General features: G+C 64.2%; 1 protein-coding gene across 2 annotated transcripts; it reads left to right on the top strand.

Moving 5' to 3' along the window:
* Window positions 1-1,358: 1,358 nt before the first annotated feature.
* Window positions 1,359-20,390, top strand: CETP (cholesteryl ester transfer protein). 2 transcript variants are annotated; one of them, XM_068170994.1, is made up of 16 exons: window positions 1,359-1,540; window positions 2,880-2,994; window positions 8,086-8,220; window positions 9,640-9,710; window positions 10,975-11,062; window positions 11,182-11,251; window positions 11,969-12,029; window positions 12,936-13,027; window positions 13,916-14,095; window positions 15,580-15,630; window positions 16,708-16,875; window positions 18,035-18,102; window positions 18,613-18,655; window positions 18,791-18,860; window positions 20,051-20,136; window positions 20,239-20,390. In XM_068170994.1, the coding sequence occupies exons 1-16, from the start codon at window positions 1,390-1,392 to the stop codon at window positions 20,311-20,313; spliced, it is 1,524 nt and encodes a 507-aa protein (XP_068027095.1). In that variant the 5' UTR covers window positions 1,359-1,389; the 3' UTR covers window positions 20,314-20,390. The 2 variants fall into 2 exon arrangements, with proteins under 2 accessions (XP_068027095.1, XP_068027096.1); XM_068170995.1 differs by lacking the exon at window positions 8,086-8,220.
* The last annotated feature ends 4,512 nt before the right edge of the window (window positions 20,391-24,902 follow it).

A 24,902-nucleotide genomic window follows, 5' to 3' on the forward strand; every position in this document is an offset into this window, starting at 1 on the left:
CATCCCAAGGGCCAATCTCTCTTGCTGGGAAGAACTTCTTCCTCACCTCCAGCCTGAACCTCCCCTGGCACAGCTTGAGACTGTGTCCTCTTGTTCTGGTGCTGGGTGCCTGGGAGAAGAGCCCAACTCCCACCTGGCTCCAACCTCCCTGCAGGGAGTTGCAGAGAGCAAGAAGGTCTCCCCTGAGCCTCCTCCTCTCCAGGCTAAGCAACCCCAGCTCCCTCAGCCTCTCCTCACAGGGCTGTGCCCCAGACCCCCTCCCCAGCTTTCTTGCCCTTCTCTGGACACCTTCCAGCAGCTCAACCTCTTTCCTAACCTGAGGAGCCCAGAGCTGGACACAGGACTCAAGGGGTGGCCTGAGCAGTGCTGAGCACAGGGCAGGATGAGCTCCCTGCTCCTGCTGGCCACACTGCTCCTGCTGCAGGCCAGGATGCCCTTGGCCTTCTTGGCCCCCTGGGCACACTGCTGGCTCCTGTTCAGCTACTCTCCACCACTCCCCCCAGCTCCCTCTCTGCCTGGCTGCTCTCAGCCACTCTGCCCCCAGCCTGTAGGTCTGCCTGGGGTTGCTGTGGCCAAAGTGCAGCCCCTGGCACTTGGATGTGTTCAATCTCCTGCCCTTGGCCTCTGCCCATCTGCCCAGCCTGGCAAGGTCCCTCTGCAGAGCTCTCCTCCCCTCTCACAGCTCAACTCCTGCCCCCAGCTTGCTGTCAGCTGCAAACTCACTGCTGCTGGACTCCATCCCCTCCTCCAGATCATCAATGAAGATATTGAACAGGCTGGGGCCCAGCACTGCTCCCTGGGGCACAGCACTGGTGCCTGGCTGCCAGCTGGCTGTGGCACCATTCACCACCACCCTCTGGGCTCAGCTTCCAGCCACTTCCTCACCCAGCTCAGAGTGCTGCTGTCCCAGCCAGGGGCTGACAGCTTGGCCAGCCGTTTGCTGTGGGGGATGGTGGCAAAGGTGCTGCAGGACTGCATCCTGTTGGAGTATTTCTGCCTGAAGATGCAAAGGCAGAGTGCAGAGGCTGTGCAGGGGCTCTGTGTGTGTCTGCCCCACCCCACCCACCCTTTGCCTTCATCCCCTCCTCCTCTCCATCCCTCCTGCAGCTCTCCCTGCCCTGCCTCAGGGTGCGCTGAGCGAGGAGCAGTCCCGGGGGGAGAGCCGAGGCCCCGCTGCGGGAGGAAGGCTTGAAGGGTGTTAAGGAAGCTCCAGGGGGATGAGGAGGAAGTGTGTGATGAGTATTGATAAGTGGAGGAAGCAGGTCATGTCCTGCTCCCAGCCAGGCCTCCTTGCAGCTATGAAAGCAGCCCTTGGCCCCTGCCAAGCCCCACTCGCTCCCAGCGCCGCTCTCCCCCTCCGGCCGCGGCTGCCTGGGGGCGCTGGCAGGGATGCAGCTCCTGGGGCTCCTTGGGATGCTGCTGCTCATCCACACAGCAGCAGCAGCAGCAGCAGGAGGAGGAGGAGGCTGTGAGTTTGGGGAGTTCCCTTACAGCTCCACTGGGATCGTCTGCAGATTGACCAAGCCTGCGGCGCTGCTCCGTAAGTGCCTTCGCCCCTGGGAGCAGCCAGCTCCTGCCACGGCCATCCCGGGGGCTCTGAGTCTGCTGAGCTGTGGCCACAGAGGGCAAGGGAGGCCTGGAGGGTGGCCAGAGAAGAGCAATGAGGCTGCTGAGCGGTTTGGAGGGCATGGAGTATGAGGAGCAGCAGAGGGAGCCAGGGGTGCTCAGCCTGGAGAAGAGGAGGCTGAGGGAGAGCTCGTTGCTCTCAGCCGCTCCCTGAGAGGAGGGGGCTGGGGGGCAGCAGCTGGAGCTGAGCCCAGGGGGTGCCCAGGGGGGCAGGAAGGCCTCCAGCAGCCTGGCCTGGAGCAGCACTGGGGTGGGCAGCAGGAGCAGGGCAGGGCTGGTGCCCCTGGAGTGGGCACTGGGGAGGCCTCAGCTTGAGCCCTGGGCTCAGCTCTGGGCTCCTGACTGCCAGCAGGAGCCTGAGGAGCTGCAGCAGAGCCAGGGAAGGGCAAGCAAGGTGGGGAAGGGTGTGGAGAAGAGGGCTGGGGAGGAGCAGCTGAGGGCCCTGGGGGGGTTTGGTGTGGAGCAGAGGAGGCTGAGGGAGACCTCCTTGCTCTCTGCAGCTCCCTGAGAGGAGGCTGCAGCCAGCTGGGGCTTGGGCTCTGCTTCCCAGGCTCAGGGGAGAGGAACTGAGCTGAAACTGTGCCAGGGGAGGCTGAGGTTGGAGAGGAGGAACAATTCCTTTGGTGGCAGAGTGGTCAGGGCCTGGCAGAGGCTGCCCAGGGAGGTGGTGGAGTCCCCATGGCTGGAGGTGTCCCAGAGCCCTGTGGGCATGGCACTGGGGGCCAGGGGCTGGTGGCCATGGTTGGGGTTGGGTTGGTGCTGGGCTGGATGATCCTGGGGAGGCTTTTCCAACCCAAACCCTTCTGTGATGCTCTGACCCTCTGACTCCCTGCTGGGCTCTGTGATCCTGAAGATCATTTCCAACAGTGATGATTCTCTGAGGAGCTGCCCTGGGGCAGGGGTTAAAGCTTGGGCACCTGGGCTGAACCTCACAGAGGAGCTGGAAGGTGCTCTGCAAGTCCTCTCCTCAGACCAGAGCTTCAGCAGTGCTCCTCCCTGGGTGGTGGTGTGGTGGTGTAGTGGTGGTGGTGGAGTAGTGGTGGTGGTGGAGTGGTGGTGGTGGTGGTGTGGTGGTGGTGGTGTGGTGGTGGTGATGGTGTGGTGGTGATGTGGTGATGGTGGTGATGTGGTGATGGTGGTGGTGTGGTGGTGGTGGTGTGGTGGTGGTGTGGTGATGGTGGTGGTGTGGTGGTGGTGTGGTGGTGGTGGTGTGGTGGTGGTCCTGTGACCTTTGCCCTTCTCTCCTCCCCCAGTGAACCAGGAGACAGCCAAGGTCATCCAGGCAGCGTTCAGGAGTGCCAAGTTCCCCAACATCACCGGGGAGAGGTCCATGAGGCTGCTGGGCAAGGTGGCCTACGAGCTCACCAAGTGAGTGCCTGCTGGGCTGGCTGCCAGGGCAGCGGGGGGGGCAGCTGGGGGGCAGCTGGGGGCCCTGTGCCAGGCACCCCTGATGGCAGCAATCTCCCTCTCCAGGCCAGGCTCAGCTCCTGCTCCAGGCCAGGCTCAGCTCCCTCTCCTGGCCAGGCTCAGCTCCCTCTCCTGGCCAGGCTCAGCTCCCTCTCTGGTCCAGGCTCAGCTCCCTCTCCAGGCCAGGCTCAGCTCCCTCTCTGGTCCAGGCTCAGCTCCCTCTCCAGGCCAGGCTCAGCTCCCTCTCCTGGCCAGGCTCAGCTCCCTCTCCAGGCCAGGCTCAGCTCCTGCTCAGGGCCAGGCTCAGCTCCCTCTCCGGGCCAGGCTCAGCTCCCTCTCCGGGCCAGGCTCAGCTCCCTCTCTGGGCCAGGCTCAGCTCCCTCTCTGGGCCAGGCTCAGCTCCCTCTCCAGGCCAGGCTCAGCTCTTGCTCCAGTCCAGGCTCAGCTCCCTCTCCTGGCCAGGCTCAGCTCCCTCTCCAGGCCAGGCTCAGCTCCCTCTCCGGGCCAGGCTCAGCTCCCTCTCCAGGCCAGGCTCAGCTCCCTCTCCTGGCCAGGCTCAGCTCTTGCTCCAGTCCAGGCTCAGCTCCCTCTCCGGGCCAGGCTCAGCTCCCTCTCCTGGCCAGGCTCAGCTCTTGCTCCAGTCCAGGCTCAGCTCCCTCTCCAGGCCAGGCTCAGCTCTTGCTCCAGTCCAGGCTCAGCTCCCTCTCCAGGCCAGGCTCAGCTCCCGCTCCGGGCCAGGCTCAGCTCCCTCTCCAGGCCAGGCTCAGCTCCTGCTCCAGGCCAGGCTCAGCTCCCTCTCCAGGCCAGGCTCAGCTCCCTCTCCGGGCCAGGCTCAGCTCCCTCTCCAGTCCAGGCTCAGCTCCCTCTCCGGGCCAGGCTCAGCTCCCTCTCCAGGCCAGGCTCAGCTCCCTCTCCTGGCCAGGCTCAGCTCCCTCTCCTGGCCAGGCTCAGCTCTTGCTCCAGTCCAGGCTCAGCTCCCTCTCCAGGCCAGGCTCAGCTCTTGCTCCAGTCCAGGCTCAGCTCCCTCTCCAGGCCAGGCTCAGCTCCCTCTCCGGGCCAGGCTCAGCTCCCTCTCTGGGCCAGGCTCAGCTCCCTCTCCAGGCCAGGCTCAGCTCTTGCTCCAGTCCAGGCTCAGCTCCCTCTCCAGGCCAGGCTCAGCTCCCGCTCCGGGCCAGGCTCAGCTCCCTCTCCAGGCCAGGCTCAGCTCCCTCTCCAGGCCAGGCTCAGCTCCCGCTCCGGGCCAGGCTCAGCTCCCTCTCCAGGCCAGGCTCAGCTCCCGCTCCGGGCCAGGCTCAGCTCCCTCTCCAGGCCAGGCTCAGCTCCCTCTCCAGGCCAGGCTCAGCTCCCTCTCCAGGCCAGGCTCAGCTCCCTCTCCAGGCCAGGCTCAGCTCCCTCTCCGGGCCAGGCTCAGCTCCCTCTCCAGGCCAGGCTCAGCTCCCTCTCCGGGCCAGGCTCAGCTCCCTCTCCAGGCCAGGCTCAGCTCCCTCTCCTGGCCAGGCTCAGCTCCCTCTCCGGGCCAGGCTCAGCTCCCTCTCCAGGCCAGGCTCAGCTCCCTCTCCGGGCCAGGCTCAGCTCCCTCTCCAGGCCAGGCTCAGCTCCCTCTCCAGGCCAGGCTCAGCTCCCTCTCCTGGCCAGGCTCAGCTCTTGCTCCAGTCCAGGCTCAGCTCCCTCTCCGGGCCAGGCTCAGCTCCCTCTCCAGGCCAGGCTCAGCTCCCTCTCCAGGCCAGGCTCAGCTCCCTCTCCTGGCCAGGCTCAGCTCTTGCTCCAGTCCAGGCTCAGCTCCCTCTCCTGGCCAGGCTCAGCTCCCGCTCCGGGCCAGGCTCAGCTCCCGCTCCGGGCCAGGCTCAGCTCCCTCTCCTGGCCAGGCTCAGCTCCCTCTCCGGGCCAGGCTCAGCTCTTGCTCCAGTCCAGGCTCAGCTCCCTCTCCTGGCCAGGCTCAGCTCCCGCTCCGGGCCAGGCTCAGCTCCCTCTCCAGGCCAGGCTCAGCTCCCTCTCCTGGCCAGGCTCAGCTCCCTCTCCGGGCCAGGCTCAGCTCCCTCTCCAGGCCAGGCTCAGCTCCCTCTCCGGGCCAGGCTCAGCTCCCTCTCCAGGCCAGGCTCAGCTCCCTCTCCAGGCCAGGCTCAGCTCCCTCTCCTGGCCAGGCTCAGCTCTTGCTCCAGTCCAGGCTCAGCTCCCTCTCCGGGCCAGGCTCAGCTCCCTCTCCTGGCCAGGCTCAGCTCCCGCTCCGGGCCAGGCTCAGCTCCCGCTCCGGGCCAGGCTCAGCTCCCTCTCCTGGCCAGGCTCAGCTCCCTCTCTGGGCCAGGCTCAGCTCCCTCTCCTGGCCAGGCTCAGCTCCCTCTCCTGGCCAGGCTCAGCTCCCTCTCCTGGCCAGGCTCAGCTCCCTCTCTGGGCCAGGCTCAGCTCCCTCTCCTGGCCAGGCTCAGCTCCCTCTCCCGGCCAGGCTCAGCTCCCTCTCCGGGCCAGGCTCAGCTCCTGCTCTGGTCCAGGCTCAGCTCCCGCTCCAGGCCAGGCTCAGCTCCTGCTCCCAGCCAGGCTCAGCTCCATCTCCAGGCCTTGCAGCTCCTTCAGGTCTCAGGCTGCTGCTGTCCCACCCTGGGGGCTGGGCACATCTCTGCCCACAGGGATGGGCAGCTCTGGCACTGCAGGGCTGTCAGTGAGAGATGGTGCCCATGGCACATGGAGGTGGCCAAAGGGACCTGCAGGAATGCTGCTGGAGCCACCCCCATGAGGAGGAAGTTATTCTCAGAGAGAGAGATTGGCCCTTGGGATGCGCTGCCCAGGGACGTGGTGGAGTCCCCAGCCCTGGAGGCGCTCATTAGGGGATTGGAGGTGGCACTTGGAGCCATGGTTTAGCAGCCAGAAGCTGTTGGTTGCCAGGTTGGACTTGATGATCCCTGAGGTCTTTTCCAACCTTCTGGATTCCAGGACTCTGTGGTTCACCAGCAGGGTGGCACCAGGCCATGCTCAGTGCCACACAGGGCTGGGCTTTGCACTGGCTGCTGCAGAGCATCCCCTGGGGGGCCAGGCTGGGAGAGTTGAGGCTGCTGAGCCTGAGGAAGAGGAGGCTCCAGGAAGACCTCAGTGCAGCCTGAAGGAGGCTTCAGGAGAGATGGAGAGGGCTGGGAGTGCCAGGAGCAGGGAGAATGGCTTGGAGCTGGGAGAGAGGAGACTGAGTGGAGAGGAGGAAGGAATGGTTGGCAGGGAGGCTGGGGAGAGCCTGGCACAGGCTGCCCAGGGAGGCTGTGGCTGCCCCCTGCCTGGAGGTGCTCAGGACCAGGCTGGATGAGGCCTTGAGCAGCCTGGGCTGGGGAGAGGGGGTCCCTGGGCATGGCAGGGGGTTGGAGCTGGCTGATCCTGGAGCTCCCTTCCCCCCCTGCCAGCTCTGGGCTCTGGGACTCTAAATCCCCTCAGGGATTCTCAAGCTGTGCTCTGGAGCCCCAGCAGCTGCCTGCAAAGCAGGAAGCAGCCAGAGAGCAAAGCTCAGGGGGGAAGGCAGCAGCCTGTGGGGAGCAAGGGTGGCACAGCCAGCAGCCCTGGGGCTGGGCACTGCCTGGGGGCTGGGCACTGCTGGGGGCTGGGCATTGATGGGTGCTGGGCACTGCTGGGGGCTGGGCACTGCTGGGGCTGGGCATTGATGGGGCTGGGCATTGATGGGTGCTGGGCACTGCTGGGGCTGGGCATTGATGGGGGCTGGGCATTGATGGGTGCTGGGCATTGATGGGGGGCTGGGCATTGATGGGGCTGGGCACTGCTGGGGGCTGGGCATTGATGGGGCTGGGCACTGCTGGGGGCTGGGCACTGCTGGGGGCTGGGCACTGCTGGGGGCTGGGCACTGCTGGGGGGCTGGGCATTGATGGGTGCTGGGCACTGCTGGGGGCTGGGCACTGCTGGGGCTGGGCATTGATGGGGCTGGGCATTGATGGGTGCTGGGCACTGCTGGGGCTGGGCATTGATGGGGGCTGGGCACTGCTGGGGGCTGGGCACTGCTGGGGCTGGGCATTGATGGGGGCTGGGCATTGATGGGGGCTGGGCACTGCTGGGGCTGGGCATTGATGGGGCTGGGCACTGCTGGGGGCTGGGCACTGCTGGGGCTGGGCACTGCTGGGGGCTGGGCATTGATGGGGCTGGGCATTGATGGGGGCTGGGCATTGATGGGGCTGGGCACTGCTGGGGCTGGGCATTGATGGGGGCTGGGCACTGCTGGGGGCTGGGCATTGATGGGGCTGGGCACTGCTGGGGCTGGGCACTGCTGGGGCTGGGCATTGATGGGGGCTGGGCATTGATGGGGCTGGGCACTGCTGGGGCTGGGCACTGCTGGGGCTGGGCATTGATGGGGGCTGGGCACTGCTGGGGGCTGGGCACTGCTGGGGGCTGGGCACTGCTGGGGCTGGGCATTGATGGGGCTGGGCACTGCTGGGGCTGGGCATTGATGGGGGCTGGGCACTGCTGGGGGCTGGGCACTGCTGGGGCTGGGCATTGATGGGGGCTGGGCACTGCTGGGGCTGGGCATTGATGGGGGCTGGGCACTGCTGGGGGCTGGGCACTGCTGGGGCTGGGCATTGATGGGGGCTGGGAACTGCTGGGGGGCTGGGCACTGCTGGGGCTGGGCATTGCTGGGGGCTGGGCATTGCTGGGGGCTGGGCACTGCTGGGGGCTGGGCACTGCTGGGGGCTGGGCATTGATGGGGGCTGGGCACCGCTGGGGGCTGGGCACTGCTGGGGCTGGGCACTGCTGGGGCTGGGCACTGCTGGGGGCTGGGCATTGATGGGGCTGGGCACCGCTGGGGGCTGGGCACTGCTGGGGCTGGGCACTGCTGGGGCTGGGCATTGATGGGGGCTGGGCACTGCTGGGGCTGGGCATTGATGGGGGCTGGGCATTGATGGGGGCTGGGCACCGCTGGGGGCTGGGCACTGCTGGGGGCTGGGCACTGCTGGGGCTGGGCATTGATGGGGGCTGGGCACCGCTGGGGGCTGGGCATTGATGGGGGCTGGGCACTGCTGGGGCCCGGGCAGTGCCTGGGGCCGGGCAGTGATGGGGCTGTGCTGTTGGCAGCATCCAGGTGGATCAGCTGTCCCTGGAGCAGAGTGAGGTGGAGCTGAGGGAGCAGCAGGCCGTCCACATTGCCCTCACCAACGTCTCAGCCTCCTTCCGGGGCACCCTGACCTACGGCTATGCCGCAGCCTGGCTGTGAGTACCCAGCCCCTGCCCTCAGCAGGCACAGGGCCCTGGCACCCCTGGCACCAGCAGCTGCAGAGGAGCCACAGCTCCTCTGGCCCTGCAGCAGTGGCAGCTCTGGGGCTGCCCTGCAAGCCCAGCAGTGCTGCTCAGCTCCAGCACTGCCAGCAGGGCAGCAGAGGGGATCCTGCCCCTGGGCTCTGCTCTGACCTCACCTCCAGCCCTGCCTCCAGCTCTGCTCTCCCCAGCAGGAGGAGGACACAGAGCTGTGGAGGGAGGCCCCAGAGATGCTGCCAGGGCTGGAGCAGCTCTGCTGGGAGCACAGGCTGAGGGAGCTGGGGCTGTGCAGCCTGGAGGGGAGAAGGCTCCAGGGGGACCTCAGAGCTGCCTGGCAGTGCCTGAAGGGATCCTGCAGGGAGGCTGCAGAGAGACTTTGGCTGAGGGGGTCTGGAGCCAGGCCAGGGGGGAAGGGTTTGGAGCTGAGGCAGAGCAGGGGCAGAGGGGAGCTGAGGCAGAGCAGGGGCAGAGGGGAGCTGAGGCAGAGCAGGGGCAGAGGGGAGCTGAGGCAGAAGCTCTTCAGGCTGTGGTCCAGGCTGCCCTGGGAGGCTGTGGCTGCCTCCTGCCTGGGGGTGCTCAAGGCCAGGCTGGATGAGGCCTTTGGCAGCTGAGTCTAGCTGAGAGCTGTCCCTACCCCTGGCAGGAGGCTGCAGTGGATGATCTCTGAGCTCCCTTCCAAGCTGAGCCCTTCTGCAGGGCAGAGGCTCTCATCTGCTCCCTGCCCTTCTGTCCTCACCAGCACCTCCTGCAGGAAGATGGCCAAGGGTCCCCCTTGGGGCTACTCAGGCTGGAGAGGAGAAGGCTCCAGGGAGACCTTCTGGTGGCCTTCCAGGGGCTGCAGGGGGCTGCAGGAAAGCTGGGGAGGGACTTTGGAGGGGGTGAGGGAGGGACAGGACTGGGGGGGTGGAGCAAAAGGAGCAGTGGGGAGCTGGAGATTGGCTGTGAGGAAGAAGTTGTTGGGCAGGAGGGTGGTGAGAGCCTGGCCCAGGCTGCCCAGGGAGGTGGTGGAAGCCTCCTGCTGATGCCTGGAGGTGTTTGCAGCCAGGCTGGAGGTGGCTGTGAGCAACCTGCTGTGGGGTGAGGTGTCCCTGCCCATGGCAGGGGCTTGGAGCTGGCTGAGCCTGGAGCTCCCTTCCCCCCCTGCCAGCTCTGGGGCTATCTGAAGCTGACTTCTCCTCTCCCCTTTGTTGCTCTGTGAGTGGGGACCCCATGAGGAGTTTCCCCTCTCCTGCTGCCCTGAGAGCCTTGCAGTGACCCCAGCCAGGCTGAGGTGGGTGGGCTGCTGCCTGCTGGGCAGGGTGCAAAGCTGGGCAGCCCCCAGGAGCTCTGCCCAGCAGCACAGGAGGCCAATTGTCCTCTCCTCTGCTCCTCCAGCTTGAGGCTGTTCCATTCAGTGGATTTTGAGATCGAGTCCTCCATCGACCTCCAGATCAACATTGACCTCAGTAAGTCAGCAGCTGGCTGGGGGCTCCCCCTGCCTGCTGCCTGCCAGAGCAACCTCATCAGCAGCTGCCTGCTGGGGAGCAGGCAGCCTGGGCTCTGGGGGGGCATCTGGAGGCTGGCACTGGCTCCCTGCACGGAGGCTAGGAGGCAATGTGGCCCTCAGCACGGGAAGATGCTTCAGGAGCTGTCAGCAGAGCCCTGCTAGGTCACAGCAGCAGCAGGGGGAGAGGGTCCTGAGGACCAGCTCAGCTCCTCTCCTGCTCTGCTCTCCCAGAGCTGCTGGAGTGAGGCCAGAGGAGGCCCCAGAGATGCTGGCAGGGCTGGAGCAGCTCTGCTGGGAGCACAGGCTGAGGGAGCTGGGGCTGTGCAGCCTGGAGGGGAGAAGGCTCCAGGGGGACCTCAGAGCTGCCTGGCAGTGCCTGAAGGGATCCTGCAGGAAGGCTGCAGAGAGACTTTGGCTGAGGGGGTCTGGAGCCAGGCCAGGGGGGAAGGGTTTGGAGCTGAGGCAGAGCAGGGCCAGAGGGGAGCTGAGGCAGAGCAGGGTGAGAGGGGAGCTGAGGCAGAGCAGGGCCAGAGGGGAGCTGAGGCAGAGCAGGGGCAGAGGGGAGCTGAGGCAGGGCAGGGTCAGAGGGGAGCTGAGGCAGAGCAGGGCCAGAGGGGAGCTGAGGCAGAGCAGGGCCAGAGGGGAGCTGAGGCAGGGCAGGGTCAGAGGGGAGCTGAGGCAGAGCAGGGCCAGAGGGGAGCTGAGGCAGAGCAGGGCCAGAGGGGAGCTGAGGCAGAGCAGGGCGAGAGGGGAGCTGAGGCAGAGCAGGGTCAGAGGGGAGCTGAGGCAGAGCAGGGTCAGAGTGGAGCTGAGGCAGAGCAGGGTCAGAGTGGAGCTGAGGCAGAGCAGGGCCAGAGGGGAGCTGAGGCAGAGCAGGGTCAGAGGGGAGCTGAGGCAGGGCAGGGTCAGAGGGGAGCTGAGGCAGAAGCTCTTCAGGCTCTGGCCCAGGCTGCCCAGGGAGGCTGTGGCTGCCTCCTGCCTGGAGGAACTGAGTCTAGCTGAGAGCTGTCCCTGCCCATGGTGGGGAGCTTGGCCCTGGATGATCTCTGAGCTGCCTTCCAGCCTGAGCCATTCTGTGGCTCCCCAGGAGCTGGGCTGGGGGAGTTCTGGCTGCCCCAGGCCAGCCCTGCAGAGCCTGCAGCACCTTTGGCCTCCTCACCCTGGAGGCAGCTTTGCTCTCTTCTGCTCTCTTTCCCTTCCCCCTCCCCTGCAATGCCCTGCAGTGTGCCAGAGGGACCAGGTGGCTGCTGATGCCTCAGGCTGCTCCCTGACCTTCCACAAGCTGACCCTGCACCTCCAAGGAGACAAGGAGTGAGTCTGTCTCCCTGTAGAAGCAGCCTCCAGCTGCCCAGCTGCTGCTCCCTGAGCCCTCCAGCCTCAGCATCCCACCCTGGGGGGCTTCCTGACCACCCTCCCTGTGTCTCCTGCAGGCCAGGCTGGCTGAAGCAGCTCTTCACAGACTTCATCTCCTTCACTCTGAAGTTTGTGCTCAAGAGGGAGGTAAGGTCTGGCCCTGCCTGGGCAGGGAGGAAGGCTCCAGGCTCCTCCTGCATGCCCAGAGGAGCAGAGCAGTGCAGCTCCAGTGCTTGTGAGCAGTGAGACAGAGGGAAAGACTCCACAGAGCACCCAGCCTGGCCCAGGGGGGGAGGCTGGACTGGCACTGGGGGCTCATTCACAGCTCCACAGGTTGCCTTGGGTGGGAAGGGAGTCTCCAGGGTCACCTCACCCAAGCCCCTGCAGGCAGCAGGCACAGCTCCAGCTGCAGCAGGCTGCCCAGGCACACAGCAGTCACACAACCAGAGACTGACTTGGGCTGGAGAAGCCCTTCCAGACCCCTGAGCCCAACCAGCCTCCAGCCCTGCCAAGGCTGTGCCAAACCAAGGCCCTCAGCACCACAGCTCTGCAGCTGTTCAGCACCTCCAGGGCTGGGAATTCAACCACAGCCTCACAGCTGGCACCAGGCTGGCAGGGAGCCTCCAAGGGCCTCCTGTCCAACCCCCCTGCAGGCAGCAGGGACAGCTCCAGCTGCAGCAGGCTGCCCAGGGACACAGCCAGGCTGAGCTGCAAGGGCTGCAGGGCTGCAGCCTCAGCCACATCCTGGGCTCTCTGCTACTGCTGGACTCAGCCCCCCCAGGGCTCCTCATGCAAGCCCAGCCCCACCAGGCCAACTTCTCCTCCTCCTCCCCCCCTGAGGCTTTCTTTGCTCTCCTCCTGCAGGTCTGCACTGAGATCAATTCCCTTGCCCAGATGCTGGCCAATTTTGTTCATGACTTAGCAGGTAACTACCCCTGGGGCTTCCTGCCTGCCTTGGGCACAGCTCCCACTTAGAACCCCACAGCTGGCAGGGCTGGAAGGGAGCTCCAGGCTCAGCCAGCTCCAAGCCCCTGCCATGGGCAGGGACGCCTCACACCACAGCAGGTTGCTCACAGCCACCTCCAGCCTGGCTGCAAACACCTCCAGGCATCAGCAGGAGGCTTCCACCACCTCCCTGGGCAGTCTGGGCCAGGCTCTCACCACCCTCCTGCCCAACAACTTCTTCCTCACAACCAATCTCCAGCTCCCCACTTCTCCTTTGGCTCCAGCCCCCCCAGTCCTGTCCCTCCCTCACCCCCTCCAAAGTCCCTCCCCAGCTTTCCTGCAGCTCCTGGAAGGCCACCAGAAGGTCTCCCTGGAGCCTTCTCCTCTGCAGCCTGCACAACCCCAACTCTCTCAGGCTGTGCTCAGAGCAGAGCAGCTCCAGCCCTCTGCTCAGCCTCCTGGCCCTGCTCTGGACACCTTCCAGCCCCTCCAGAGCCTTCCTGGCACAGAGGCTGCAGAGCTGGGCACAGAGCTCCAGCTGTGGCCTTTTGCTGAGGGGGTCTGGAGCCAGGCCAGGGGGGAATGGTTTGGAGCTGAGGCAGAGCAGGGTTAGGGGTGGGGAAGCAGAACCTCTGCCCCTGTGCCTTGCTCCCAAGGAGCAGAGGCTTCTCCCAGCTCACTCCAACCTCCCTGCAGGGAGCTGCAGAGAGCAAGGAGGTCTCCCTCAGCCTCCTCTGCTCCACACCAAACCCCATCCCAGTCCCAGCCCTGTGTCCTGTTGCCTACCTCCCAGCCCCTTCCTGCACTAAAGCCTTGAGGCAGCTGCTGGAAGCCCTTGCTTGCAGCTGGCTTTGTGCTGTGAGCTTTGTGTCCTTCCTCCCTGCAGCAAACTTTGTCCAGGATCAGGGCATTGGGCTGGACATCTCCCTGGCAGCAGCTCCTTTGGTGACAGCAACTTATGTGGAGTCCTACCACAAGGTGAGCTGCCCCAGGGCTGCTCAGCCCCCAGAGCCTGCCTGGCCATGCTGGGGTCCCAGAAGCAGAGAACTCTTTGCCTTGGGAAAGCTCTCTGAGGGCATCCAGCCCAGCACCAACCCAACCCCCCCTGGCCCCCAGTGCCATGGCCACAGGGCTCTGCAACCCCTCCAGCCATGGGGACTCCACCACCTCCCTGGGCAGCCTCTGCCAGGCCCTGACCACTCTGACACCAAAGGAATTGTTCCTCCTCTCCAACCTCAGCCTCCCCTGGCACAACTCCAGGCCAGTTCCTCTCCCCCTGAGCCTGGGCAGCAGAGCCCAAGCCCCAGCTGGCTGCAGCCTCCTCTCAGGGAGCTGCAGAGAGCAAGGAGGTCTCCCTCAGCCTCCTCTGCTCCATACCAAACCCTCCCAGGGCCCTCAGCTGCTCCTCCCCAGCCCTCTTCTCCAGACCCTTCCCCACCTTGCTTGCCCTTCCCTGGCCCTGCTCCAGCTACTCAGGCTCCTGCTGGCAGTCAGGAGCCCAGAGCTGAGCCCAGGGCTCAAGCTGAGGCCTCCCCAGTGCCCACTCCAGGGGCACCATCCCTGCCCTGCTCCTGCTGCCCACCCCAGTGCTGCTCCAGGCCAGGCTGCTGGAGGCCTTCCTGCCCCACTGGGCCCCCCCCCTGGGCTCAGCTCCAGCCGCTGCCCCCCCAGCCCCCTCCTCCCCAGGAGCTTTAGTGCCGGCGCTGCCCGGGGGCTGCTCCCTGGCTGCCAGGCTGTGCCCAGCCCAGGCTCCGCTGCCAGCCTCTCCCCCAGCCGGCTCGGGGGCGCTGCCAGCGGGTAGGGCAGGGGTGTGGGGGGTGGCTGGGGGCTCCCTGCGTGGCTCACAGCCGGTGCCTCCCTCCGCAGGGCTCGGTGTGGTACCTGAACCACTCGGCGGCGCTGCGGGGCTCGGTGTTCTCCCCGCGCCTGCTGCCTGCCTCCCGCATGATCTACTTCTGGTTCTCGGAGCAGGTCCTCAGCTCCCTGGCCTCGGCTGCCTTCATGGACCGGCGCCTGGCGGGGACCATCCCCGGCCACAAGCTGCAGGTGAACTCCCTCAGGGCTGCTGCGGCTCAGCGCATCGGGGCTGCAGGGAGCAGGGAGGCTGCAGAGGGGATCCTGCCCCTGGGCTCTGCTCTGACCTCACCTCCAGCCCTGCCTCCAGCTCTGCTCTCCCCAGCAGGAGGAGGACACAGAGCTGTGGAGGGAGGCCCCAGAGATGCTGGCAGGGCTGGAGCAGCTCTGCTGGGAGCACAGGCTGAGGGAGCTGGGGCTGTGCAGCCTGGAGGGGAGAAGGCTCCAGGGGGACCTCAGAGCTGCCTGGCAGTGCCTGAAGGGATCCTGCAGGGAGGCTGCAGAGAGACTTTGGCTGAGGGGGTCTGGAGCCAGGCCAGGGGGGAAGGGTTTGGAGCTGAGGCAGAGCAGGGTCAGAGTGGAGCTGAGGCAGAGCAGGGTGAGAGGGGAGCTGAGGCAGAGCAGGGCCAGAGGGGAGCTGAGGCAGAGCAGGATCAGAGGGGAGCTGAGGCAGAAGCTCTTCAGGCTGTGGCCCAGGCTGCCCAGGGAGGCTGTGGATGTTGAGCCTACTGAAGAGAAGGCTCCAGGGAGACCTCAGAGCAGCCTGGCAGGAGAGCTGGGGAGGGACTTTGAAGAAGGGCTGGGGGTGCCAGGAGCAGGGAGAATGGCTTGGAGCTGGGAGAGAGGAGACTGAGAGTGGAGTGGAATGTGCTGCCCAGGGAGGTGGTGGAGTCACTGTCCCTGGAGGCGTTCAAGAGGGGATTGGATGTGGCACTTGGAGCCATGGTCTGGTCATGAGGTCTGTGGTGATAGGTTGGACTGGATGATCCTCGAGGTCCTTTCCAACCTAAGTTATACTGTGTGATACTGTGATACTGTGAGGAGGAAGGAATTGTTGGCAGGGAGGCTGGGGAGAGCCTGGCACAGGCTGCCCAGGGAGGCTGTGGCTGCCCCCTGCCTGGAGGTGCTCAGGACCAGGCTGGATGAGGCCTTGAGCAGCCTGGGCTGGGGGGAGGGGTCCCTGCCCATGGCAGGGGGCTGGAGCTGGCTGAGCTCTGAGGTCCCTCCCAACCCAGACCCATTCCATGGATCCATGAATCATCCAGCCCAGCCCCTGAGCCATCCCTGCAGGCTCAGCACCAAAGCCTGGCCCTAAGCCCCAGCTCCACAGCTGCTGGGACCCCCCCCAGGGATGGGGAGTGCAGCACTGCCCTGGGCAGCCTCTTCCAGTGCCTGAGATCCCTTCCAGGGCAGAAAGGTTTCCTCAGCTGCAGCCTGGACCTCCCCTGGGGCAGCTTGGAAGCAGCTCCAAGGCCCCTGTGCCTTGCCCCCAAGGAGCAGAGGCTGCTCCCAGCTCACTCCAACCTCCCTGCAGGGAGCTGCAGAGAGCAGGGAGGTCTCCCTCAGCCACCTCCTCCCCTGCCTGAAGTTGGGAGGCCCTCAGCTGTGCCCCTGAGGGCTGGGCTCGCCCCCTGGCTGTCAGCTCCCTGTGCCCTGTGTGTGCTCTGTCCCTGCAGGAGCTGTTTGCAGCGGAGGAGTCAGAGGCGCAGCGCAGGGCGGTGCAGATGGTAACGTTGGGTCCCCCTGTGGAGCTCTTTGTGGCACAGGAGGAGCTTTCAGGTGGCTTCTCCTGCACTCTGACATCTCCTGGCCTGTCCTGGGCAGCTCCCCTCTCAGGTGGGCCTGCTGGGACTTGTGCTTTGCAAGGGGTGTTTCTCCCTCCCCTCGGTGGCACAGGTTGCCTGGGACCTGGCTGAGCTGTTGGGGCTTGAGAGGGGGAGCTGGAGAGTGGACCCAGGGGATGCAGCTCTGTGGCAGAGTGGCCTGAGGCTGGGGAAAAGCCTGACTGATGCTCCTGCTGCTGCTTCCCTCCCTGCTTCCCTCCCTGCTTCTCCTCTTGCTCCTTCCCTCCCTGCTTCTCCTCTTGCTCCTTCCCTCCCTGGCTCTCCTCTTGCTCCTTCCCTCCCTGCTTCTCCTCTTGCTCCTTCCCTCCCTGGCTCTCCTCTAGCTCCTTCCCTCCCTGCTTCTCCTGCTGCTGCTTCCCTCCCTGCTTCTCCTCTTTCTCCTTCCCTCCCTGGTTCTCCTCTTTCTCCTTCCCTCCCTGGCTCTCCTCTTTCTCCTTCCCTCCCTGGCTCTCCTCCTGCTCCTTCCCTCCCTGGTTCTCCTCTTTCTCTTCCCTCCCTGCTTCTCCTGCTGCTTCTTCTCTCCCTGATTCTCCTCTTGCTCCTTCCCTCCCTGCTTCTCCTGCTGATCTTCCCTCCCTGCTTCTCCTGCTGCTCCTTCCCTCCCTGCTTCTCCTGCTGCTCCTTCCCTCCCTGCTTCTTCTGCTGCTCCTTCCCTCCCTGGCTCTCCTCTTGCTCTTTCCCTCCCTGCTTCTCCTGCTGCTCCTTCCCTCCCTGCTTCTCCTGCTGCTCCTTCCCTCCCTGCTTCTCCTCTTTCTCTTCCCTCCCTGCTTCTCCTCTAGTTCCTTCCCTCCCTGCTTCTTCTGCTGCTCCTTCCCTCCCTGCTTCTTCTCTTGCTCTTTCCCTTCCTGGTTCTCCTCTTGCTCCTTCCCTCCCTGCTTCTCCTGCTGCTCCTTCCCTCCCTGGTTCTTCTCTTGCTTCTTCCCTCCCTGATTCTCCTCCTGTTGCTCCTTGCCTCACCAGATATTCCAGGGCACCCCCTACAACGACTCTGTGGCCAAGATCTGGAGCCTTGCCCATCCCCACATCTCCCTGCAGCCCGAGGGGACCGTGGTGAGGTCCCTGGTGGCAGTGGAGCTCAGCATCTTTCCTGCAGGAGAGCAGCCCAGGATGGTTCTGTACATGGAGAAGGTCAGTCCTGGCTTCTCCTCCCTCTCCACCCCTTGGAGAGGCTCTGAGCTGAGTCTGGAGCACTCCTGGTGCTCAGGGAGGGGAGGGCTTAGGGAGCCCTTTGGGAAGAGGCAGTGGCTGAGCCAGGGGAAGTGGAGAAGGCACCTGGGTTCCTTTGGCACTTCCACTTCTTCCCTTCACCTTGATGCTGACAATGATTTGGAGGTTTCCACAGCTCCACAGGATGCAGTGGGTTGGGAAAGACCTCCAGAGGTCATCTGGTCCAACCTCCCCCCTGCCATGGGCAGGGACACCTCCAGCTAGAGCACCTCTGCTGTGGGGAGCAGCTGGGCAGGAGCCTGCAATGGGCACTGGCAGCACAGGAGGCCAAGGGCAGCCTGGAGAGAGAGGATCCTGCCCCTCTGCTCTGCTCTGGGGAGACCTCCCCTGCAGGGCTGGGGCCAGATATGGAGCCCTCAGCACAAGAGAGGCCTGGAGCTGCTGGAGAGGGGCCAGAGGAGGCCACAGAGATGCTGAGAGGCTGCAGAACCTCTGCCCTGGGGCCAGGCTGGGAGAGCTGGGGCTGTGCAGCCTGCAGGAGAGAAGGCTGCAGGCAGAGCTCAGAGCTGCAGCTGCAGAGCTGCAGGGCAGCTGCAGGCAGGCTGGGGAGGGACTGCTCAGAAGGGGCTGTGGGGCTAGGCCCAGGGGCAATGGTTTGGAGCTGGAGCAGGGCAGAGTTAGGTTGGAGCTGAGGAGGAAGTTGTGCAGAGGGAGGCTGGGGAGAGCCTGGCCCAGGCTGCCCAGGGAGGTGCTGGAGGCTCCATCCCTGCAGCCCTTCCAGCTCAGCCTGGCTGTGTCCCTGGGCAGCCTGCTGCAGCTGGAGCTGTCCCTGCTGCCTGCAGGGGGGGTGGGCAGGAGGCCCTTGGAGGGTCCCTGCCAGCCTGGTGCCAGCTGTGAACAGCATCAGCCCTGGGTAGAAGCCAGTCTGGGGCTCCCCGGGCTGTGGTTATCCAGGGGGGGTTGTGCTGTGCCTATGGAGGAGGAGAATTCTGACCTGCTCTGGGCATACCTGGAGGTAAAGCCAGAAGGGTGCTGAGCTCTGGGTCCCAGCAGGTCACCCAGAGTGTCCACAGGCAGCTCCCTACTGGAAGGCTCAGCCCTGCTCTTCATCTCTGTGCAGGAAATCACAGTCACCATCCAAGCTGCCTATGCAGAGAAGAAACTCCTCCTGCACCCTTCAGACCCCAGGTGGGCTCCCTGGGCTCCATTGCCCCTTTCACCTCCTGCCTGAGGGCAGCACAAAGAGAGGACCTCTGCAAGCCAAGGAACCCCAGGGCTGAAAGGGACCCCAAGGCTCAGCCAGCTCCAAGCCCCTGCCATGGGCAGGGACACCTCACCCCACAGCAGGTTGCTCACAGCCACCTCCAGCCTGGCTGCAAACACCTCCAGGCATCAGCAGGAGGCTTCCACCACCTCCCTGGCCAGCCTGGGCCAGGCTCTCACCACCCTCCTGCCCAACAACTTCTTCCTCACAGCCAATCTCCAGCTCCCCACTGCTCCTTTTGCTCCATCCCCCCCAGTCCTGTCCCTCCCTCACCCCCTCCAAAGTCCCTCCCCAGCTTTCCTGCAGCCCCTGGAAGGCCACCAGAAGGTCTCCCTGGAGCCTTCTCCTCTGCAGCCTGCACAACCCCCACCTCCCTCAGCCCCACTTCCCCATGGGTGACCTTTTTCCCTTCCCTTTTCTGTCCTTCCCTGCAGGGTGGAGTTCAAAGTCTTTCACTGCACAGCTGACCCCAGTGGGGTAAGTCCTCAGGAAGTCCTCTCCAGGCCATGCTGGGGGCTGAGGGATGACCTCTGAGAGGTCTTTTCCCACCCCTCTTGACTGTTCTGTGATTTACACCCTCTGGGGCTGGGGGGGAACTCTTCTGCCTTTCAGAGTGAGCCATCCCTGAGGGACTTCCTGCAGGTGCTGATCTCTCGTGTTGGGATCCCAGAGGTGACCTCAAGTGAGTTTTTCCCCCTCCCCCTCCCCTTGGGGGAAGTGGCAGCAGTGACTCTCCAGCAGGTCTCCAAGCCCAGAATCAGAGAATGGGTTGGGTGGGAAGGGACCTCCCAAGGGCCACCCAGTCCAAACCCTCTCCCCCTGCCCACAGCCCTCTCCAGCCTCACCTTGAGGATCTCCAGGCCTGGAGCCTCAAGCACCTCCCTGGGCAGCCTGCTGCAGTGCTCCAGCAGCCTCCTGGGGCAGAACTTGTTCCTCACATCCAACCTCCAGCTGCTCTGCTCTGGGCTGAAGCCATTGCCCCTGCAGGCCTTTGGGAGCAGTCTCTCTGCAGCCTCTAGGTCCTGGCAGGCTGCTCTGAGGTCTCCCTGGAGCCTTCCCTGCTCCAGGCTGCACAGCCCCAGCTCCCTCAGCCTGGCCCCAGAGCAGAGCTGCTCCAAGCCCCTGAGCTTGGAGCCCATGGAATGGTTTGGGTGGGAAGGGAGCTGCAGAGCTCAGCCAGCCCCAGCCCCTGCAGGCAGCAGGGACATCCTCCCCTGGAGCAGGTTGCTCACAGCCTTCCCAAGCCTGACCCTGGATATCTCCAGGCCTGGAGCCTCAAGCACCTCCCTGGGCAGCCTGCTGCAGTGCTCCAGCAGCCTCCTGGGGCAGAACTTGTTCCTCACATCCAACCTCCATCTGCTCTGCTCTGGGCTGAAGCCATTGCCCCTGCAGGCCTTTGGGAGCAGTCTCTCTGCAGCCTTCCTGTAGCCCCCTCTCAGCTACTGGAAGGTCACTGTCAGCTCTCCCTGGAGCCTCCTCTTCTCCAGGCTGATGGTTGGGGCTTGATGACCTCCAACCTCCATCTGCTCTGCTCTAGGTTGAAGCCATTGCCCCTGGTCCTGGCCCTGCAGGCCTTTGGGGGGCAGTCCCTCTGCAGCCTTTACCTCAAGGACCCTGCCAGCTCAGGGAGGGGTGGGTGGGAAGCCACATTCCTGCTGGATTTGCCTGGGGAGGAGGGGACCCTCTGTGAGAGCTGGGAGAGAGGAAGAGTGAGGTCTCCCTGGGGCTGAAGGGGGTGGGGGTGGGGGTGGGGGTTGGGGCAGAGCTGGCTTGGGGCAGTCAGCAGCCAAGGGGGTAGGAGGTGATGAGCAGCAAGGCAGGGAGGCTGCAGCTGCAGCTGGCAGGGGGTTTGGTTTTGTGCTGCTCCCACAGGGTTTGCAGAGGCTTTGACCTCCCTGATGAACAGCAAAGGGCTCCATCTGTTTGAGATCACTAACCCTGAGATCATCACCAGGCAGGTAAGCAGAGCTCAGGCCCCACCAAGCCCTCCCAGCCCTGCCTGCCAGGGGTGAGGGGGCACAAACTGCTGGGCTCTTACCTGTGCTCCCCTGCCTCTCCAGGGCTATGTCCTTGTCCAGCTTGACTTCAGCTTCCCCAACCATTTGCTGCTGGATTTCCTGGAGAAGAAGTTCTAGAGCTGATGCCTTGGTGAAGGGAAGGCAGAGCCTGAGGGCTGCTCCTGAGCCCATTAAAAGTGAGCTGAGTGAAGGCAGCTTGGCTTCAGCTTGCTGTGCCTCCCCCCCTGAGACGTGCTCCAGCTGCACACCACGGCAGGGCAGGGCTGGGAAGGGACCTCCAGAGGTCATCCAGTCCAAGCCCCCTGCCAGAGCAGCAGCAGCCAGGGCTGGGCACACAGAGCCCATCCAGGGGGGGTTGGAAGCTCTCCACACCAGGAGGCTCCACAACCTCTCTGGGCAGCCTGCTCCAGGCCTCCAGCACCCTCACACCAAACAACTTTCTCCTCCTGCTCAGCTGCAACCTCCTGGCTGCCACTTTGTGCCCTCTGCCTCTTGGCCTGGCCCTGGGCACCCCTGAGCAGAGCCTGGCCCCAGCCTCCTGCCCCTCACAGCTCCTTCAGCTCCTGCTGAGCATTGCTCAGCTCCCCTCTGGGGCTGCTCTTCTGCAGGCTCTCAGTCCCAGGGCTCTCAGCCTCTGCTCCTCCCAGAGCTGCTCCAGGCCCCTCAGCCTGGTGGCTGTGGCCAGCCAGCACCCCAGGCAATCACAGAGTCACAGCAGGGCAGGGCTGGGAAGGGACCTCCAGAGGTCATCCAGTCCAAGCTCCCTGCCAGAGCAGCAGCAGCCAGGGCTGGGCACACAGAGCCCATCCAGGGGGGGATTGGAAGCTCCCCAGAGCAGGAGGCTCCACAACCTCTCTGGGCAACCAGCTCCAGGCTCCAGCAGCCTCACAGACACAAAGTTTTCCCTTCTGTGCCCTCCTGTGGCACCTCCTCTGCTCCAGCTGCCACCCAGTGCCCCTGGTGCTGTCCTTGGCCATCCCTGAGCAGAGCCTGGCTCCAGCCCTGCACATCTTGATCCCCCCTCAGGCTGCTCTGCTCCCAGCCCCAGCTCCCTCAGCCTGGCCTCACAGGGAGATGTTCCACTGCCTGCAGCAGCTTGGTGAGGAGGAACTTCCTCACTGTGAGGCTCCCAGAGCCCTGGAGCAGGCTGCCCAGAGAGGTGGTGGAGTCTTCCTAGCCCTGCCTGGATGTGCTCCTGTGCCCCCTGGGCTGGGTGCTGTGCTCCTGCTCTGGCAGGAGGCTTGGACTAGATCTCCAGAGGTCCCTTCCAGCCCCCTAACATCCTGAGGTTGGAAGAGACATCCAAGCTCATTCAGACCAAGCTCTGAGCCAGCACTGAAGGGTCAGCAGCTTGGTGGTTCTGTGCTGGACTCTCTCCAGCAGTTCCCTGAGGCCCTTCTTGACCTGAGGGGTTCAGAACTGGACACAAGGTTCCAGATGTGGCCTCCCCAGAGCAGAGCAGAGGGGCAGGATCCTCTCTCTCCAGCTCTGGCCACACTGCTTGCTCTGGCTGCAGCCCAGGCTGCCCTTGGCCTCCTGTGCTGCCAGTGCCCAGTGCTGGCTCCTGCCCAGCTGCTCCCCACCCCCAGCACCCCCAAGGCCTTCTCTGCAGGGCTGCTGATCCTGGGTGTTTGTTTCTACAATGAGGATCCTGATTTTGGCCAACTTCAGCAGCTCAAAGGGCAGCACCAAAGTCCAAGGAAGCTCAGAACCAGTTGGGATAGAAGAGTTGCAAGGGACTGGAGCCTGGATCTGCAGTGCAGCAGTGGAGAGAGAGCACAGAAAGCAGCAGGCTGGAAGAGGCCTCCAAGCTCACTCAGGCCAAGCCTAGACCCAGGGTAGGCTCAGCACCAAAGCCTGGCCCTAAGCCCCAGCTCCACAGCTGCTGGGACCCCCCCAGGGATGGGGAGTGCAGCACTGCCCTGGGCAGCCTCTTCCAGTGCCTGAGATCCCTTCCAGGGCAGAAAGGTTTCCTCAGCTGCAGCCTGGACCTCCCCTGGGGCAGCTTGGAAGCAGCTCCTCTGCCCCTGTGCCTTGCCCCCAAGGAGCAGAGGCTGCTCCCAGCTCACTCCAACCTCCCTGCAGGGAGCTGCAGAGAGCAGGGAGGTCTCCCCCAGCCTCCTGCTCTCCAGCCTGGCCACCCCCAGCTCCCTCAGCCCTCCCCTAGCCCAGGGGCTCCAGGCCCTTCCCCATCCTCTCTGCCCTGCTGTGGGCAGCCTGTGGCAATGTTTGCTGAGCTCTCCTCTGCCTTAGCCTCAGAGCCTGGAGGGGCAAAGCCCAGCCAGGACCTGCCCCTGGGCTGGGCAGTGCTTGAGTGCTGGGTTGAGCTCTGGGTGCCACAGTCTAAGGAAGACATTGGAGGGGCTGGAGGGTGTCCAGAGAAGAGCCCCAAAGCCCAGCTTAGGCTCCCAGTTTGGTCTCTAGTTGCCTGCTGGGAAGGTCCCAGTTCAGGCTCCCAGTTGCCCAGGTTAGGGTCCCAGTTTAGGCTCCCAGTTGGGCTTCCAGTTTCAGCTCCCAGTTGCCCAGGTTGTGCTCCCAGTTGCCTACTTTGAGCTCCCAGGTTGGGCTCCCACTTGCCTACTGGGGAGGTCCCAGTTCAAGCTCCCAGTTGCCCAGGTTAGGATCCCAGTTTGGGCTCCCAGTTGGGCTTCCAGTTTGGGCTCCCAGTTGCCTACTTTGAGCTCCCAGGTTGGGCTCCCATTTGCCTACTGGGAAGGTCCCAGTTTGGGTTCCCAGTTGCCCAGGTTGTGCTCCTAGTTTGGACTCCTCCTTGCCTACTTTGAGCTCCCAGTTTGGGCTCCCAGTTTGGGCTCTAGTTGCCTGCTGGGAAGGTCCCAGTTCAGGGTCCCAGTTGGGCTTCCAGTTTGGGCTTCCAGTTTGGGCTTCCAGTTGCCTACTTTGAGCTCCCAGTTTGGTCTCTAGTTGCCTACTGGGAAGATCTCAGTTTGGGCTCCCAGTTGCCCAGGTTAGGATCCCAGTTTGGGCTCCCAGTTTGGCTTCCAGTTTCAGCTCCCAGTTGCCTACTTTGAGCTCCCACTTTGACCTTTCAGTTGCCTACTGGGAAGGTCCCAGTTCAGGCTCCCAGTTGCCCAGGTTAGGCTCCCAGTTTGGGCTCCCAGTTTGGCTTCCAGTATGGGCTCCCAGTTTCCTACTTTGAGCTCCCAGTTTGGTCTCTAGTTGCCTACTGGGAAGGTCCCAGTTCAGGCTCCCCGTTGCCCAGGTTGGGCTCCCCGTTGCCTACTTTGAGCTCCCAGGTTGGGCTCCCATTTGCCTACTGGGAAGGTCCCAGTTTGGGCTCTCACTTGCCCAGGTTAGGGTTCCAGTTTGGGGTCCCAGTTGCCTACTTTGAGCTCCCAGTTGGTGCTCCCAGTTAGGCTTCCAGTTCAGGTTCCCACTTGTCCAGGCTGGGCTCCTAGTTGCTACTGGGAAGGTCCCAGTTGAGGCTCCCAGTTGGCCAGGTTAGGCTCCCAGTTTAGGCTCCCAGTTGGGCTTCCAGTTTGGGCTCCCACTTGCCCAGGTTGGGCTCCTGATTGCCCAGTTGTCTCCCCATTTGAGGTGCCAGTTGCCTACTGGGAAGGTCCCAGTTCAGGCTCCCAGCTGCCAACAGATTCTGATAGAGCCCTGTGAAGCCCTACAGAAGCTATAGAGCCCTATGGAGCCTATAGAGCCCTATGGAGCCTATAGAGCCCTATGGAGCCTATAGAGCCCTAAGCAGCCTATAGAATAGAATAGAATAGAATAGAATAGAATAGAATAGAATAGAATAGAATAGAATAGAATAGACCAGACCAGACCAGACCAGACCAGACCAGACCTGACCAGGTTGGAAGAGACCTCAGAGCTCATCCAGCCCAACCTATCCCCCAGCAACATCTGATCAACTCAACCATGGCACCAAGGGCCTCAGCCAGGCCTAAACACCTCCAGGGATGGGGACTCCACCACCTCCCTGGGCAGCACATCCCCAGGGCCAATCTCTCTTGCTGGGAAGAAGTTTCTCCTCCCCTCCAGCCTGAACCTTCCCTGGCACAGCTTGAGACTGTGTCCTCTTGTTCTGGGGCTGGCTGCCTGGGAGAAGAGACCAACCCCTTCCCAGCCACAACCACCCCTCAGGTAGTTGCAGAGGGCAATGAGGTCACCCCTGAGCCTCCTCCTCTCCAGGCTAAGCAACCCCAGCTCCCTCAGCCTCTCCTCACAGGGCTGTGCCCCAGACCCCTCCCCAGCTTTCTTGCCCTTCTCTGGACACCTTCCAGCAGCTCAACCTCTTTCCTAACCTGAGGAGCCCAGAGCTGGACACAGGACTCAAGGGGTGGCCTGAGCAGTGCTGAGCACAGGGCAGGATGAGCTCCCTGCTCCTGCTGGCCACACTGCTCCTGCTGCAGGCCAGGATGCCCTTGGCCTTCTTGGCCCCCTGGGCACACTGCTGGCTCCTGTTCAGGCAGCTGTCAATCAGCACCCCCAGCTCCCTCTCTGCCTGGCTGCTCTCAGCCACTCTGCCCCCAGCCTGTAGCTCTGCCTGGGGTTGCTGTGGCCAAAGTGCAGCCCCTGGCACTTGGACTTGTTGAATGCCATCCTGTTGGCCTCTGCCCATCTGCCCAGCCTGGCAAGGTCCCTCTGCAGAGCCCTTCTGCCCTCTCACTGACCAACATCTGCTCCTAACTTGGTGTAATCTGCAAACTTGCTGCTGACTGACTCAATCCTCTCAT

Source organism: Melanerpes formicivorus, unplaced genomic scaffold (genome assembly GCF_026170545.1).
Source record: "Melanerpes formicivorus ecotype bairdi unplaced genomic scaffold, bMelFor1.0.p_v2 SCAF_1112, whole genome shotgun sequence".
NCBI classification, from domain to species: Eukaryota; Metazoa; Chordata; class Aves; order Piciformes; family Picidae; genus Melanerpes; species Melanerpes formicivorus.

Bases quoted from the DNA above. Each gene is read 5' to 3' on its own strand.
- CETP (XM_068170994.1), top strand. From the start codon at position 1,390: ATGCAGCTCCTGGGGCTCCTTGGGATGCTGCTGCTCATCCACACAGCA. The intron at 11,063-11,181 runs GTGAGTCTGTCT...TGTCTCCTGCAG, and splicing joins CACCTCCAAGGAGACAAGGA to GCCAGGCTGGCTGAAGCAGC. The intron at 18,103-18,612 runs GTGGGCTCCCTG...CCTTCCCTGCAG, and splicing joins CTGCACCCTTCAGACCCCAG to GGTGGAGTTCAAAGTCTTTC.